Here is an 18,116-nt window from a genome sequence, read left to right as displayed (position 1 = left end):
CTGAGGCAGAATTGCTTGAACCTGGGAGGCGGAGGTTACAGTAAACTGAGATCATGCCACTGCACTCCAGCCTGGGTGACAGAGAGACTCGGTCTCAAAACACACACACCACATAATAATATGGTTTCTTTTTTTTTTTTTTTGAGACAGTCTCGCTCGCCACCATGCCCAGTTAATTTTTTGTATTTTTAGTAGAGACGGGGTTTCACCGTGTTAGCCAGGATGGTTTCGAGCTCCTGACCTCGTGATCCACCCGCCTCGGCCTCCCAAAGTGCTGGGATTACAGGCGTGAGCCACCACGCCCAGCCATATGGTTTCTTTCGTTGCTGCGCAACCCCTCTAATTGTGCTGAGATTGAAACTTCGTGTTTGTCTCCTCTGAAATGCTACAATAGCCATATCTATCCTGAACTCTCAATTCTGGGGCATCCAAAACAAAAGTCCAGGCTGGGAAGATGGGAACAGGGCCTGGTGCAAATATAATTTCTGCTATGGCAACTGCTCCTCCTCTTTCTCCCCCTTCTTCTCCTTTTAAAATGGTGGTAAAATACACATAACACAAAACACACCATCTTAACAATTTTGAAATGTCTAAGTGTGTTAAGTACGTTCACACTGCTGTGCAGCCACCACCATGCACCTCTAGAGCTTTCCCACCTTCCCAAACTGAAACTCTGTACCTGCTGAACAGTGACGCCCTATTCTACCTCTCCCCATTCTACTTTCTGTCTCTATGAATCTGACTCCTTTAGGATCCTCAAATAAAAGGAATCATCATGCTTCTTTAGAAACAACACTCTTCGTAGCTGAAAAGGCAGAGGCCCAAGAGTGAGGGGTGGAGGGAGCCAGCCAGGCGTGGGACTCAGCCAGCAGAAGTTGAGCAGGAAGAGGAGGCAGCAGACAGCACACCCAGAGCCTCTGTGCCCCGGGAAGGAAAGGGGCTGAATGGCTTTATGAACCAGAGCAGTGCCAGGGAAGCAGGTGAAACAGCTAGAATCCCAGCTGCTGCCTTCGCTCTGTGCTGGCCCATCCACAGGGGAACCATCCTCGGAGGCCTGGCTCAAGCCCCACTCTTCTGGGAGCCTTTCCTTCTTAGCTCAGCCCATGGAAACAGAACAGCAAGAGGCCACTGCGGAGAGGGCTCGGGAAACACCTCCCAGCCAGGCCTCCTGCTAGAGATGGGGAAGCGGTGGCTCCAGGTCAGGGTCAAGGCCAGAGTGACCCTGGCGCTGATACACCCCACCTGCTGGCTTTTCCCCCGCAGCATCCTTCCCCTCCCCAGACACCTTTACCGAGACCCACTGTTCACGGAGGCAGGGACAGAACCTCACTGCCCTGCCCCGCACAGACCGAGCATAGACTTACACCTCCGAAAACACAGGCTGGACTAACCCACTGACTGCCTGTGCTTCTCAGTGTGCAGCCAAGGACGCCCCGCTGAAGCAGCATCAGGGGGTTTATGTAAAACGCAGATTCCTGGACTCTCGTGGAGAGCCAGGATATCAGAAACTCTGGGCACAAGCCGCGGAATATGCTTTTTAAACAAACTCCCCTGGAGCACCCGACGGAACCGCAGGGATGTGTGAGGCGACCCTGCCCCGGGTTACAACAGGAGACCACAGGCCCACAAGCAGTAACGAGAAAGGGCGTTAGTTGGGGAGTGAAGAGTCTAGTCCTCTTTCTGGCTCCGACCATTCCTTACTAACCACCTGACACTGGCCGGATCTCTGGACAGATGTGGACTGAAAGCAGATCCACGCCCCTCCTGCAGCCTCCTTCAGAGCTGCTCCAGAGCTCAGCGAGGCACACGGCTCACTAAAAAAGCAGGGTGACGATGAGGGATGAACCACCCCCAGCCATAGCCCCAGCCCCAGCCCCAGGGCGGTGGCCTTGCAATACTGGCCCCTAAAAGTTGCAAAGGGCTTTGAAGGAGCATCTGAGGGAGCTGGAGTCCCCAGCTTCAGCCTCCTCCTTTCCCACCTGGGGCTAAGGGTTTTCAGCCTCCTTCATCCCAGTTTTGCCTTCAGGAGGCTGCTCTGATAAGCAGTGTAGGTTACAGCCTTGGCAAACACTCAAGGATGGTGCCATTTATTGAGTATTATGAGCAAAGTTTTTATACCATTTGAGAGACACAGAAACTGAGGTGTGAAGAGTGGCAGGTGAACCTTCTGGTCCCCGGACCCCTCTTGCCTTCTGCCTCAGGTGCCCTCATCTTCTGTTCCTGGTCAAGCCCTGCTCTCAAGAAGGGACTCCCCTCATCTCTTCCAAGGGAAGGAAAAGCTGACTTCTCTGAAGGAAGGGGTCCAGGCTTCAGGCCACAGGAGGGGAGAGTGGGAAGTCCCAAGCCTTGCACCTGGTCCAGGCCCTGCCTCAGCCAAATGACAGAAAGGGCTCCTGCCCCTTCCTGCTGCCTGAGGCCGAGGCCCTCTCCTCAGCAGAATCAGCATCTTTCCCTGGGGAGGGGCCTGATGAGGCTGCCAGAGTTTGGAAACCTTGGGAGATGTAGGCAGAAGTAGCTGTTAGTCTATAAGCTGGCTTTGTGCAAATTTTTAAAAGGCAGAGGGAGATCCCCAGATCACCTCTTAGTGAGCAGAATGGGGGCTGGACACCCCTGTGCCCTGCAGAGACATCTGCATGTGGGGCCCACCAGCCAGGGAGAAGGGAGCAGCCGTGTCTAGCCCCAAGCCCGTGGCCTCCCAACACTGCCAGCAGTGGGTTGGGGGCGTAGGGTGGTGTGTGGCTCAGGGGAGCAGGCTGGTCTAAGGAACAGCCACCATGGGTACCAGGCGCTGGGGGCTGACCCCTGGCACTTCCTTAAGAAGCAGATCTGCCCTTGGACAAATTTTCCCTGGGGTTAAACTACAATGGCAAGAGGAAGACGTGGATTCCAGGATCCAACTACAAGGCCAAAATAAGAAATGTGAAGATCTGTGTGGTAGCTGACACTGTCACCTGTCTCACACTGGTGAGGAGAAGAAAAATTGGGGCTGGACACAGCGGCTCTTGCCTGTAATCTCAGCACTTTGGGAGGCCAAGTGGGGAGGATCACTTGAGCTCAGGAGTTTGAGACCAGCCTGGGCAACATGGCAAAACCCCATCTCTACAAAAAAAATACAAAAATTAGCCAGGTGTGGTGGTGCACGACTGTGGTCCCAGCTACTCGGAAGACTGAGGTGAGCGGATCACTTGAGCCAAAGAGGTTGCAGCTGCAGTGAGCTGTGATTGGACCACTGCACCCCACCCTGGGTGATAGAGTGAGACCTTGTCTCGAAAAGAAAAAAGGAAAGTGCGCAGTGCTACATCGTGGATGAACCGAGAAAACATGCTAAATAAAAGATGCCAGTCACAAAAGACTACATAGTGTAAGATTTTCTTTACATTAAATATCCGGAAGAGTTAAGTTCACCGAGACAAAAGCAGATTACTAGCTGGCAGGGGCGGCCGCACAGGGGGAAGGGGGAGTGACTGCTACTGGGTATGGGGTCTCCTGAGGGTGATGCAAGTGCTTTGGAATCAGGTAGAGGTGACGGCTGCACATCACTGTGTGGGGACTAAATGCCACGGAATTGCCCACTGTAAAAGGGTTATGTGAAGACAATTTCACCTCAACAGAAGGAGGAGGAAGAGAGGGGGAGGAGGAAGAGAGGGAGAGGAGAGTCAGTAGCTGCTGCCACCACTGCCTGAGGCTCCTGTCTAGAAGGCCAGCCGCGGCTCCGCTTTCTCTTCTCCCAGGGAAAGAGCTGGGGCTGCCTGGGCGTTTCTAGACCCCAGGGACGAGGCCAACACCCCACGGCCTGCACTGGGCCCTGCTGCAGGGTGGCCTGGTCTTGGCCAGGAGGCCCCAAGGACTCCTGCAGTCTCGGGGCAGGAGCAGCAGGCTTCCCAGTTCCAAGTAGCCAGCTGGGCCTGGCCTCAGCCAAGGGTGGGGCTGCGCTTTGGAGGAACGTTTGCACAATTCTCCATCTGGATTGCAAGGCCCTGCATATTCTTGGTGTTGCAGGGCCACGTGAAGCGCAGTGACCCTGCATGACCTGGAAGACTGGGGCCCAGGAAGTCTCACAGGCATCCACTGTCACCTTGGACCCCTGCAGGGACCCCTGCACAGCCTGCCTGATGAGGGGCACCCACTCTGACTGCTTTGACAGCATCTGTCTCACTGTCAAGCAGCTTGGCCCATTTGAACAGATGTCCTCAAACGGAGCCCAAGCCAGCCTCACACTCCCCTTCTCTGGGCCTAGCTCTGTGGCGTGGGTCAAAGATGAGCAAAGTAGCCCATCTTCAAAGAGCAGCCTGCAGAGCTCCAGGGTGGGCAAAGGCCGGGGCAGAGGCCCACTCACCCACCCAGAGGCCTGCGCCTGGGACCGCCTGCCATTCCTGCAGGCCCTGGGCAGGTTTCCGCACCTCTCCAGGCCTCAGTTTCACAACTCATAAAATGTCCTACCCACCTTTCAGGACTGTCCTAAGGCTCAGCTGAGAGGAGGGGTAGAGAACTGCTCAGGACAGGCCCAGGGCTCCAGGACAGCAGAAGCCCTGGCGGGGTGACCTTCTTGGAATTTCCTGTGGAGTAATGCCCACTCCCTAAAGCCGAGGAGGCTCGGAGTGCCACCCCACCCTCGGCCCACAGCCACATCCCTGGGTATTAACCAGGAAAGAACTGGCAGACCTGAAGACGTGGCACTCATTTCTCCCAGCTGATGAGGGGGTGCCAGTTGCCCTGGGCCTGTGGTCTGAGTGATCACTTGGTCGGACTTTCTTTCTCAGGTCCTTCCCAGAGACCCCTGGTCCCTTCCCACCCTGCCAGCTTCAGGGCCTCCGAAGGATGTGGTCAGGGGCAAGAGACCAGCTTAGGAGCCCAGAGCCCTGGGTCCAGTTTTGATCTTAAGTGGCCGCGTAACCCTAAGCTGCTCTCCTTGTCTGTGCAGTAGTTTGAATGGATGCCACTGGTATGGTGGGCAAACATGCAGGCTGGCCCACCGCTGATGGACACTGGGCTCTCCTGGCCTTTCCTACTGGGCATCCCAGTCATTGTGAGGGGCACAGACATGCTCGCCTGTTTCCAAACCGTCCGGGGGCCGGGGACCTCCATGAGACCTTCCTAGTAACAAGGTTCTGACACGGTTCTTATGGGCACGCAGCAAGACCACGGAAATCTGTGCTTGCTAGTGTGGTGTGAGCTGTGTGTGTATTCCCGCAGGTTCTGTGCCTCATTCATTCATCACTTGATCCCCATGCACCGGCCCTCCATTCAGGCTGGACACTGGCAGGGGCGGCCCCTGCTACCTGCGGCCTGGCTCCACCGCCTCACCATCTTTGACGAGGTCAAGGTAATGGAGCCCGCCCTTCCTCCCCAGTCTCCTGCAGACCCTGCTCTCCCCGCTCAGCTGTGGGAGGACCCAGCCCCTTCCCTGGTTTGGGGGCGCCTATGGGGGACTCTGAGGCTGCGATTCCTGTGCACAGGGGTTTGTCTGTTTCAGGTGGCTCGTCTCCGGCAGTGACAGGAAGGGAATGCCAAATTAACGCTGGGCAATAAATTCTGCAAAAGCCAATAAAACCAAAGCAGAGGGATAGAGGGGAAGAACCGCAGCAACTGATTAAACATTTTTGTTGGCAGTCACAGACACATGGCACATTTTCCAAGGTTTGCATCAAGGAGACATCTGGCCACGGCCCATGTGTTTGCGGGAGGGAATCCTGGCCAGGCAGAGACAAGGGGCCAGGGAGGGCAAGACCCACGTGAGGCTGTAAGCTGGGGAGCAGGCACTCTGCTCTGTGGGGCAGAGGTACCTCCAGGGCAATGGTCTCAGGGAGGTGGTTAGGACCCCGTCTGGGAGGGCAGTGCTGCGATCTGCCCCTCCATCTGAGCCTCAGGCCCAGGCTCGCCAGCCAGCTCCATGGGCTGTAGGAGGCGAGGCCCAGGAAAGGGAATGTTCCATGCTTGGAATGCCTGCTGCCCGGCCCACCACACTCCACACCCGGACTCAGGATTCTGGACTCAAGACCCAAAGCCCAGCTCCCTCCTGATTTTTAGAGAGAGAGAGAGCAGAGCCATTAGCTAGGCCAGAGGGGCCCCACAGGAGGATGATGGGACTCCTGACTCCCGGGGTTCCCCACCTCAGTGCCCCTGCCCACACAGTCCTCTCCCACAGCATCCTTCCTCCCTTCAAGGCCCCCCGTCTCGAGGTCCCAGAGCCCCCGTGCCTCAGGTAGAGCAGCCCCCGTTGGTGTGAGATGTGCGTATGTTCCCAGCAGGTGCTGTGCCTCACTCGTTCCTGCCTTTCCCTGAGGGTTTGCTGAGCCATGCTGAAAGGCCCATGGGACTCCACATGGGCTAATATGTACCCATAGCAGGGACGGGATGCTCAAGGGTGGAGTGACACAGTGGCCCGCTGACTTGGGCCAGTCCTAGGCTCTGTTAGGAGAAACCAGTTTTCCACATGAAACTCCTGTCCTTCAGTGACCCTCCAGTGTGCACAGGACAGGATAAAGCCCTGCCTGCAGCAGGCCCAAGCCAATTCCTCCCACACCCAGATGCAGGCCAGTGTCTCACTGGGACAGCCTGGGAACTGCTCAAAGGAAGTGTCACTCACCCCATGCAAAAACAGGGGAATGTGCTGCCCAGACATGTCAGCTTCTGCACCAAGCCCAGGGTCCTGCGGATCTCCGTAAACTTTCCCCCTCCCCTCACCAGAGATTCGCACTTGGTCTCTACTAGCTGACTCCAGCAACGCTGACGGGGGTCCGTGCTCCCTGAGCCCCCACGTCAGAAACACAGCCTCGCACTCACACTGAGAGGCACATCTTTCGGCCCCGTCAGACCCAGGGCCCCTGCAGGACCATGTTGGGTCCACTGCCTGGCCCTGTGACCCCGTTCCCCCAACCCCTGCGTGCTTCAGCCCCAAAGGTCCGGCCAACTGTGGGCCCAAGACCACAGCCACAGCGTCCCAAGAGCTTCCCTGTGTGGGCACCTGGCTTCAGCCTCGCCTCCCGCCCGCTCCTTACTGGCCGCACCCAACACCAGCTGCCCCTTGACACCACATTCAGTCTCACCTTCACCAGTGTCATCGCCCACCCCTCACCTGGAGAACACCTGCTCATCCACTGGGGTTCCTCCCAGGAATCACCTGCTAGGGCCAAACCCCCCTAGCTGGGTCTGGACCCCTGTACCATCTCCCCCCACAGAGCTCATCTATCTATATTGTGTCTCCCTCCCAGCAGCCTCAAGGGCTAGCAGGGGACCTGATGCTAGAAACCATTTCGAGAAGCAGACCTTGGTTTCCCCAGGACAGGAGTCACCCAACAGAGGAGGTGACAGGGCCAGAGTCTCCACCTACCTCTGAGAAGAACACGGACAGAATGACCAGGCTGATCCAGTGAATCACGCCAGCAAACTGGAACGCGCTGGAAACTGCAATGGACATGATAAGGACCAATTTTAGGAGCGAGGAATTAGGTGAGTTGCTATGGGGGCTTCGCAGCATCCGTCCGGACCTCTGGGACCCCAGGGCCCGCCTGCATGAACGTTTAGATCTGGTGGAAGTCGGGTGAGAGAGCAAGGGCAGCTTGAGCTGGCGTCTGCAGTGAAGGCAGTAGATTTGTCAGCCAACGATGCTGTTCTTCTTGCCTTCAACACAAGGGGCTGCCTCCTTCTCCCCCACAGGCCGCCTCTCTCAGCTCCTGCTTGGTCTTGGTGGGCTTTTGGCTGTAGCCAGACCCTAGGCAAGAAGCCCTCCAGAAGGGGTTCATGAAGACATTCATGGCTTTTGGGCTGTGTAGGCAGCGTCAGTTGAGGCTGGATGGGCTTTTAGAAATCCAGCCCACAGTTCACCCCCAAAGTGCTGTGCACAGTCAGGGGACTCTAGGTGAGCTTACTGTGACTTTTCATTCTGGAAACCGAGTGGCAGAGATGGTGGTGTCGGCCAGTGTGTTTTAGAGAGAAGGCTGCAGTGAGGACTGGCAGGGGAGCCGGGCGTGGGGCGGAGGTGTCTGCCTCCCTCCCTAGATTGGCAGAGCCAGCGGGATGGGGTCTGCTAAACTTCCACGTTGCCCTACTTGCCCCCAGGTTCTGGAGTGGGAGTGAGGGTAGCCATCAGCCCCTGAGGGTTCCCACCCCACCTTTCACCAGCCACTCCTTAGAGTTAAGGCATTTTCTTTGGAAAGCCCTTTTAAAATACATGAAGCTACAGCCAGCCTTCGAACCCTGGCATGGCATGGTTTTTAGCCAGTGAGCCAAAAACAGGATGCTGGGGCCCAGGACAGGGGTCAGGTGAGCTCTGATGGAGACTGGGTGGAAGGGATCGCCCCAGAGGGTAGAGGGCTCCCCAGAGGCCTATAAGAAATACTGGTGGGATACTCTGGGATACTGGGGAAGCGCTGAGAGGGGGTGAGGGGCAGGAATGCTGCTGAGAACATGCCTGCTCTGCCTCCTTCGTGGACTGCAGCCAGGCCTGCTTGGCACACTGCTCAGAACGCCCCCAGGACCAAGGGAAAGTGCCCAGTGCCTTCAGCAGGGAGGGCCAGACTGAAACAGAGGAACCCACAACCTCTCCCGAAGCTCTGGGATCCGCAGACCCTAGGGGTGGGTAGAAATCAGGTCACAGAGCAGAGCCAGGGGAAGACGGCTGCAAAACCAGGTTCCAGGTGGGAGACTCTGAGGCCCCCTGGCTTTGGGCCAAGGCAACCCTTAGAAGATGAGCCCGGAGTCAGGCCACATGAATACCAGTGGGAACGAAGAGGCTGAGGCCTGTGTGACTCCAAGAAGACCTCCAGATGATTCTGAAAACATAAAATCTCTCTCCATTATTTCTCAAATGAATTCCTGTGCCTTTTTTTACGGTTTGCTTTAGAAGAGCAATAAATCTATGATTGTGCATTTTATGGAATTTAAGATGCCTTTTATGAGCTGCTATTGGATCTCCCACCAAAATCAATCTCCTAGATACTTAATTTTAAGCAAAATTCCAGTGTCGGCTGGGTTCTCAGTTCCCCTCTATACCTTGTCACAGCCCGAGCAGCTGAGGGCTCCGAGGACAATCTGCCACGGGGAAAGAAAGGCTCTGTTATGGGCAGGTCTCATAAAAAGCAGACGGTATGGGTGAGTGGGAGGGAAAGTATACAACATGGTTTAATTGAAGACAGGTTGAGTGTAAAACCAGTACCAGTCACTTTATGCTGGAAGATCCTTTAACTGGAACCAAGGGGCCACCAGCTACATAAAACCCAACTAGGCTTATCAGACAAAAGCAATTCTGTGCTCACCGTTCATCCTCTCTCAGAGAGCAGAGAAGGCTCATGTGACTTGGAGGGAGCTTGGACAGACCCTGAGTTCACAAGATCGCATAAAGGAATTGGGGGCATTTGAGAAAGGAAGCCCAAGACATCTGAATGGGTTTGGGGGTGACTGGATCTACAGTCCTGGATTTTGCCAATGGAAGGAAAAGAAATCTCTCTGGGGCTGATAATTGTATCTCTATTTATTTATTTATTTATTTATTTATTTATTTATTTATTTAAGATGGGGTCTCACTCTGTCACCCAGGCTGGAGTGCAGTGGCGTGATCACGGCTCACTGCAGCCTCAACCTCCCGGGCTCAAACGACCCTCCTACTTCTGCCTCCCAAGGAGCTGGGACTACAGGCATGTGCCACCATGCCAGGCTAATTTTTAAATTTTTTTATAGAGACAGAGTCTCGCCATGTTCCCCAGGCTGGTCTCAAACTCCAGGGCTCAAGTGATCCTCCCACCTTGGCCTCCCCAAATGAGATTACAGGCATATGCCACCACACCTGGCCTGTGCCTCTTTTTAAATTTGCATTTGAAGGATCTACCTTTTGAGTCAGGGCAATACAGGGAACCAGGAACTGCACCAGAAACCACTCACTCATCCAAAGTCAAGAGGCAAGACACCTGCTCCTGCCCCTCTGGTGCGACAAACGGTGGGGGGTAGGCCTTGTGGGGTAAGCGGTGGATCCTCCATTCGGACAGCCATGTCACTATGGGACATCCAGGACAGAAGAGGTGGAAGACAAGGTTTAATGTGAAACTGAGACAAATGCCAAGAGGAAGAGAACTGGCCAAGCAGTTAAATGACCTGGTGCCTTGAAGTCCCAGCTCCAATACCTCTTACTTAGGGCAAGTATCTCACTTCTCCAAATCTTAATTTGCCTCATCTAGAATACGGGATCATATCCATCTCGCCCATCTCACAGGGTTACTGTAGTGTCAAATGTGCGGAAAAATGCTTTAAAAACTATCATGATACATATAAATCACACTGCCAACTCACAGCTGGATAAAAATACCGGGAATCTTATCATCATTGTGGTCGCTGCCCTAATTAGTTACTATAAGCTGAGATGCCTCCGTAAATGGGAACCCTCTTTAGACTACAGAAAATTCCAACCTGGAAAATTCCAAATGGGAGCAATTAAAAAAAAATGCATACAGGGGTCCCCAACGTTTTTCATCTCATCAGTTTCTGATCATGGAATGCTGGGGAAGGGACTGCAGAGGCCACATTGGGCAGAGAGGGGCAAACAGGCTGGGGGTGACAGAGAGAGAAGCTGCCAGACATATTTCCTCCCCAGTGGCCATCCCCACGAGTCCCAGGGCCTGAGGCTGGGCAGCAGCATCGGCAGGGGCAGATCACAGCCTGCAGGTTGGGGACCCCTGATGAATGCAGATGCACATTGAATATTGACATCATATGTATTGGCATATGTATCTCTCTTGCTACTCACACTGGAGAAGCTTTATATCTATTAGAAGTTCCAGAGTCAGGAGAATCACCACCAATATTACACAGGCTACCAGGAAACTGTTGAGACTTGCACTGAGCAAAAATACCTGCCACACGGCTGCTCTCTTCCCACAGCACGGCTTCAGCCAGTTAGACCTGTGGGGACAAAAGTGGGGAGAAGAGAGGCTCAGGGTGGGAGGGGACAAGAGGGTGGACCCCGGCCAAAGCCCTGCTCTCAAACCCACCAGCATCACTCTTCCTGGGCTGTCTCCCTGGCTCTAGGCTTCACGGCGAAACACAACCTTATTCAAGAGGCTGGGGAGCATCATAAAGGGTGAAAATGTCTCATTAAGAAATGGAGCTGGCCATTTCTTTTTCCTTTTTTTTTTTTGAGATGAAGTCTTACTCTGTTGCCCAGGCTGGAGTGCAGTGGTGCAATCTCAGCTCACTGCAACCTCTGTCCCCCAGGTTCAAGCAATTCTCCTGCCTCAGGCTCCCAAATAGCTGGGGCTACAGGTGCGTGTCACCATGTTCAGCTAATTTTTGTATTTTTGTAGAGATGGGGTTTCATCATGTTGGCCAGGCTGGTCTCAAACTCCTGACTTCAGGTGATCCACCCACCTCGGCCTTCCAAAGTGCTGGGGTTACAGGAATGAGCCACCGCTCACAGCTGGGCTTATATGCAAACCTGCAGCTCATTCAGCTCTGTGCTTCAGTCTTCTCAAAGTTGAAAAGGGTATGAGACAAACATCTGGTGGGTTAGTGGACAGTCGGCCTATGCGGCGAGTGCAGCGTGGAAACAATGTGTTCTTACTGCACTTCCGTGCATCTCAGAATGCGGTGACGTGGGCTCTGGCATTTGGGAGCATCTCAATTTGCCTTTAGTAAATGCTCGATGAATCACTGAATGGATTTTCCATTTTTCAGCTATAAAAAGGCAGATTTGAACCAGATCGCTGTTTTTCAAAGTAGGCTGAGTGGAACGCTAGTTCCACGGAATGTTCATAGTTGTTATTTGATGCAAAAGTTTCCATGGTTGGGTACGTTTTGGGAAATGTGGGTCCAATGAAGTTAAATGGATATTTTTCTCTGTGGGGCGTTTTAGGGCCTTCAATATGCTCTTATGCATCATCATGGTCCCAAAGAGACTGCAGAATCAGGGCTTCCCAAACTTGCTGGACCATGACACCCTTTGTCACAGAGTGAGAATCTGGCGAGACTAGAGTTCCACGGACTTTCAGGGAAACCCTTGACTATATGATGCTGGGCATCACAGCAGAGGTGAGGCCTCCGAGGACAGCTTTCCTGAGCAGGTCTGGAGGTGGGAGGGGTCATGGAATCTGAGCTGGGTGGGCTCCGCAGGGCGCTAGACACCCTCCTCTCAGGAGCACAAGAAAGGCACCTCTGAGGGACCTGGGGAATACAGGGATGGGGGAGCTGACGTCAAACCTCACCTGCTTGGTAGTTTAGGTACGAACAGGACCTGCCTGCCTCCCTTGCTGAGGAAGAGCTAGGCATCCTGAAGTGGCAGCCACAGCACCAGCCTGGGAGGCCACACTTCTGGCTCTGCCTTCGGCCACCATGGGGCCCCGTGTGAAGGCTCCTCACCACTGTGGCCTCTGCCTCTGCCTCCCCATGTGTAAACAGGGATAATGCTCCTGAACTCACAGGTCACTAAAGTTAAATGAGGGAACTGATCTGCCCCGTAAAGACAATGCAGCTGAAATGGATTGGTGATGATGACGACAATGATGATAAAATATCTGATGGCCCAAACATGGGGTTGCGAAGAGGGCTCTGCCCTGAGGCACCCCCTTCTCGCGGAAGGAATAACGTGAATGCTTCAAGGAGACTTCTTCCTCACAGTCCATCCAGTGAAAGCCTGAAGGAGTCCCCCACCATTGGAAGGACAGACAAAGCTCACAGCTCTTCAAGAAGCCTGGCAGGAGACTGGGCTTATTCACATCATTCTGAATATTTTCTCACACCTCTGGGAATGATAGGTCCCCGTCCTCAACTCTGTGGGAAATGCAAAGACTGGTGTTCAGTCCCCAAACTCAGGTAGCTGCTCCCAGAAAGACAGGTAGGAGGACATCAACAGGCAAATGAGGAAGAGGAAGAGGCCCTTTTGGATGGGGATGGGGGTGGTCGATGTGAACCCCACATGGTCCAAGAGTATGGGGCAAGAGATGAGGAAATCAGCCAGGTCAAAAGAGAGGGTTTTTCATTAAGGGACAAGCAGAAAACAGGAGGGGAACAGTCTGTGGGGGCCAGATGGTGAAGGCCATCGATGAACAGCCTCATCGCCCACTCCAGTGGATTTCGAAGTCCATTGCAGAACCACATCTTTCTGCTTTCACGCCGGCACACGGGCCAATCCCCAAGCAAGCGGCTACAGAGGAAACCGCAGACTGAAACTGGGAGGAGCTCGGGAGGGTTGCCAGATCAAGCGCAGGATGTCCGGTTACATCCCAACTTCACATAAACAATGAGCAATTTTCTAGTATACCCTAAACATTGCATACAATAGACTCATACTAAAAAATGATCTGTTGCTTATCTGAAATCCAAATTTAACTGAGAATCCTGTATTCTTATTTGCTAAAGCTGGCAGCCCTAAACTCAAAAGCTAAGGGGTCCAGAGGGGGCCTGGTGAGGGCAGCTGTGATTTGATCAGAGAATGCATGGGAACCCTGGGATGCAGGCAGAAAGCCAGGATGAGCTGGGGAAAAGCGCATGGGAAGGCCATCTGTCCCGAAGGGGCAGGAAGGAGGGACCTGGCCAGGGAAACCAGGTGCTCAGATGACAGCTTTGGCCCTGCTGGGCTGGAGGCTCCCAGAAGCCTAAAGCTGCTGCCTGCAGCAGTGCCAGCGGCACGGCGCTTCCATCCGTTAATGAGCCTTTGCATTTTAAGATATCTTTGGCTATCATCACTTGGCCACCCTCCTCACCTCCTGATTCTTCCTTCTGGCCTCACCTACTCTGCCTGCTTCTTTTCCCACGATGTGACATTCCTGCCTCCCCTTCCGCCAGCCCCATTTTCATCCTTCACACCTCTCAGCCCAAGTTCACCCCCAGCCTCCAGCCGCCTCAGTGCCCCTGGAAGCCGGTTCCCCTCCTGCCCTCTGCCTGCTCACTCCTCCCCCATGGCTCTAGCACGGTCTTTTCTAGGGCCCAAGGACACCCGGCTCCAATTCCACATTCTCCCCAGTGCCCATTCCTGTGTCTTTGGCCCCTAAAACTGATGGCATGTCATTGTCATTTGAAATCTGAGCCAAGCACCTTCAGGTGGTTATGAATAAAAAGGGCAGCTGCCAGGGCCATCTGCCTGGGCTGGCCAGCAGGAAGCCTCGTCTTCACGTGCCACAGAAGGTGCCGGGCATTTGTTCACCTTTGTGCCTTGGACATCCCTAAGACACTGCTCCTTCTACCCCAGAGGAGGGTCCCAAAGGGAGTAGGGAATGAAACGAAGCACTGTAGGCAGGAGCACTAGTTCCATATATTCAGTTCCCTGTCAACAGGAGACTCAGATTGACCTGCCTCCAAGGGAGGAAAAGCCAATTTATATTGCTGTTTAAAATGTCGTTTTTTCTTTCTTTTGTTAGAGAAACTTACTAACCATATCAGGTGGTTTGGAAGCTGCAGGAGGTGGGCGTCTGGAGTTACCTGTGGTCTGAAGTCAGCCCATAGTTGGCCTGGCCCTGACACCAGAGCATACTCCTCAGCCTCAGGGAAGAGCCAGGTAGAGAACCGGGCAGATGGCAGGATTCGAACGCCAGGCAGGGGATGACGGCCTTGAAGTCAAATGAACGCCACCCCCACCATGAGCTAAGGTAGGCAGTGTGATCAAGAGAGGCGAAAATCCCTGCTCTTGGGCAGGTTACGCTCTAGTGGGAGAGAGGGTCAGGCAATCAATACAACAGGTTGTGGTGTGCTACAAGGCGATGGGTACTATAAGGAAGACACAGAGCTGGTGGAGGGATTAGGTTGGGTAAAGGATGAGTTGACATTTTAAATATGGTGGTCAGAGCAGGCCTCAGTGAGAAAGCAACGTGAGAAAGCTAATGGGGGTGAGGGGAGAGTGATCCAGGCATGGTTGAAATGTACACTAAATAGGGACTGTTTCTGGTAAAATTCTATTCAGCCCCGAAGTACCTCCAGCATGAGAAACACCAGGGTGATGGAAGCCAGGAGCTGGGCCGGGAGGAGGATAGGGCTTCCCCCTTCAGCAGTGGGTATAGCTCACCGCCCACCACCATCTAGGGCAGATGCTGCTGGTGGAGCCACAGCCCTTGGCACAGCCAACACACAGCACCCAAGAACCCCCAGGCAGCTGCACAATCGCGCCTGTGCCACGCTGCTTTGGGCCTGTCCTTTTATTCTCGTGCCAGCTCCGTTGTCCCCTGCCTACACTCTGCCCTCAGTGACCCACCCCTCCACCGTACCAGTCTGGGAGAGTTCGTGCAGGCCTCCTTGTTGGGGGTGCCACTTGCATCTTGCTCTGTGCACCCCCTCCTCTTGGTGACCCCAGGGCAAGGCACATGGGGGTGACTCGATGGAAGTGGAAGGACAGAAGACCACCATCAAGGAAACGATGGTATCCAGGGGATACAGTGGCTGGTGAGGCCTGGCTGCCTTGGAGCAGGGAGGCAGGGAGGCAGGGAGCCAGGGAGCCATGGAGACTGGGGGTGGGATCTGCCTCCAGGCCAGTGGATCTCAACCCAAGCTGCACACTAGAGCACCCAAGAGAGCTCTTAAGAACTCCAATGCCCAGGCTGCACACCAGACCTCCTGAACCACAACCTCTGTGGGAGGACCCAGGCCTCCTCAGATGACTCCAGTGTGCAATCAAGGTAGATGGAAAACCGCTGTTCCAGGTCCTCGATACTCAGTGGAATCTACAGAGCAGCAGCATCAGCATCACCTGGCGCTTGTTAGGAATGTGGCATCTCAGCCCTTCCCCGTGCTCGCTGAATTTGAGTCTACAATTCAATGAGATCCCAGGTGCTTTGGGTGAGAACAAATGATTCTGGCGGCCTACTAAGAGGTAACGGGTATCACAGAAGGTAAAGGGGGCATAGCAAAGGAGTTTGGGAGCAGGAGAGATGAGACAAAGAAGGCAAGCCAGGGTCAAGCAGCCCTGGGGCATCAAGGAAATGGTGCAGGCAGGCTGTGTGTGTGGGGTGGGGCAAGAGTGTTCAGGTGGGTTCTGGGCTCCTTTGTGAAGAGCAGAAACACAGGGCAGGGCTGCACTAGACTGCAAGACCACAGACCCCAGGGCTCCAGAACAGGGCCCCGGAGGGTGGGTGGGGGGCTGGGAGGCTGGGCTGAAGCCGCAGGCTTTTGGTTGACCAGTGTTTGAAAATCCCAAGCTGCTAATAAAATTTCATCTGAAATTCAGACGACTCGGACATTCCTAGAAGACTGTGTTGTAGCAGCGAAATAGAATGTGACCAATCTCAAAAGATTCCTGAGTGGTTCAGTAATGACTCAAGGGGCTTAGTGGGCCAAAGGGGAAATCAGCGTTGACTGTTTAATGAGAGAAGGTGCTTTCCTTCTGTCTTCTGCATCGGCCCATCAAGGCCCCAGGGCTGGTTCTCAGGGTGGTGTTATCCCCAGAATTGCCATGAGAGGGCAGGCGTTTCCCAATTTCCTGTTTCGGTGCTGCTGTAGGGAGGGTACAGCTCCAGGGGCCCAGCTTGGGCTGCCAGAGTCTGCAAATATCAACAAGCAGATGGCATGTCCTGGCAGGTGGGCGAGTATTCCACCGTAAGGTAGTTACTCTTGAGGCCTCAGAGAAATCCTGGGGTGGGAGGGGAGGCTGAGTACCTTCACTGCTTCTGCTTCATAGTCTAAGGTGTTTGCATAAAAATTTCAAAGAATAAATTCTAGAATATGAAAACGAACTGACAAACTTCCGGCGGAGGCTTTATATGTGATAAAGCCACAGGGGTGACCTGGAAGGAGCTGGCTCAAGTCACTGCTCCGTCAGGCAGCATTCCCAAGCCTGGCATTGAAACAGCTCCAATCTGGAAGGGGAAGTAGAGCCGTGTGGCACTAGGATGGGGAGGGCTGCGCTTGCTTCTGTGGGGCCTGGCCTCTCCCACCCCACAATCCACTATGCAATTGGTCTGCAGTGGCTGCCAGGCTGGCTGTGGCTGGGAGGACGCGTGGTAGCGGAGAGGGGAATGACTGCACTGTCTCCTGAGGTGCAAGCTGGGGAGTGGCTAGAGCAGGGGGACCGTGGAGACCCTCAAGGTGTCCTAAAAGGGGCTCACAGGCAGTGGAGAGTCACGGCATCAGCCCATCTCCCTGAAGGCAGCCAAACTACCTAACCCTGTCGGCGCTACTTTGAGATTTTCATCCTTCAAGTTCTCAAGGAAGGAGCTGAGGGAGGTGATCAAAATGAGACTGGAAGCTGCCTGGGGCCCTGGGCTTCCCCAGCTGCGTCACTCTGCCTTCAGGAAGGCACAGCTAGACCAAGGGCTCAGAAGCTTTCTGGACTGGAGAGCTCTCCAGCAGTGGATAGAAGCTATGCCCCTACACCCCCAAAATGCACAAAACTACAGCACTCTGCATAAAATTCCAGGGAGTGCATGGACTCCTTGAATCTCATTGATGGATCATCTAACAATACCCAGGCTCCAGGTTAAAGCCCCAGGATTGGGTGATTTGAGGCCCCACCTAGCTCCACTCGTGCCAGTTGTATGATGCTGAACACCTGTGTCCTGGATGTCACAGCTGACTTTGCCAATGGTTTCGACGGTCAGCAAAACTCCTGGGTCCCACTTTACTATATTTATTCCAGATGATTAAAATATTGGAGAAAGCCATGAGGCTGACTGAAATGTAACTTGTGTCATTGACATGGACTTTAGTTTTATTGATTAAACAGACACTTAAGATACATATTGTGCACCAGGAGCTGTTGTGAGCACTTTACAAATGTTAACTCGTCTAGTTGCTTTAAAAGGCAAGTCCTTTTTTCTCTGTTGTCACGGAGGGGAAAGCCAGACTTTTCCATCTGTTTGGCTGTTGCTGGCAACTACTGTCTCCAAATCACAGTCGCACCATTGGCTGAACTGAGTGCAATCGTTGAGCCTTAGTTTCCTAATCCCTGAAATGGAGATATCTGCTTTGACAGGTTGTTGTGAAATTTAAAAATATTAAAAATAACATATGTCAAGCCCATAACACAGTGTTTATCATATGATCTATGGTGATGATTTAGATACACAGTCATTAGAAGGGGGATAAATAAACTCAACACAGTAAGTCTCAACATTCATTCCATTCCAGGCATGGTTCTCATATGCCCACCAAATGCCAGGCACTGTATTGGGTCCTGGGCCCAGGAGGGTGGTCAGAGCCTTCATCCTCAC

General features: G+C 53.8%; 1 protein-coding gene across 6 annotated transcripts in view; it reads right to left on the bottom strand.

Moving 5' to 3' along the window:
* Window positions 1-18,116, bottom strand: part of TMEM266 (transmembrane protein 266) — a 144,892-nt gene that overhangs the window by 37,811 nt on the left and 88,965 nt on the right. For all 6 annotated transcript variants that reach the window (XM_030814829.1, XM_030814830.1, XM_030814834.1 and 3 more), the window contains 2 exons: window positions 10,736-10,890; window positions 7,331-7,404 (listed from right to left, as the gene is read on the bottom strand). In XM_030814829.1, coding sequence (XP_030670689.1) covers window positions 7,331-7,404; window positions 10,736-10,890 — 229 coding nt within the window. The remainder of the gene's footprint in view (window positions 1-7,330; window positions 7,405-10,735; window positions 10,891-18,116) is intronic.

The sequence above is a fragment of the Nomascus leucogenys genome, chromosome 6 (genome assembly GCF_006542625.1).
Source record: "Nomascus leucogenys isolate Asia chromosome 6, Asia_NLE_v1, whole genome shotgun sequence".
NCBI classification, from domain to species: domain Eukaryota; kingdom Metazoa; phylum Chordata; class Mammalia; order Primates; family Hylobatidae; genus Nomascus; species Nomascus leucogenys.
Note: the sequence above shows the minus strand (reverse complement) of the source record. Positions and strands in the feature narration are given on the sequence as shown.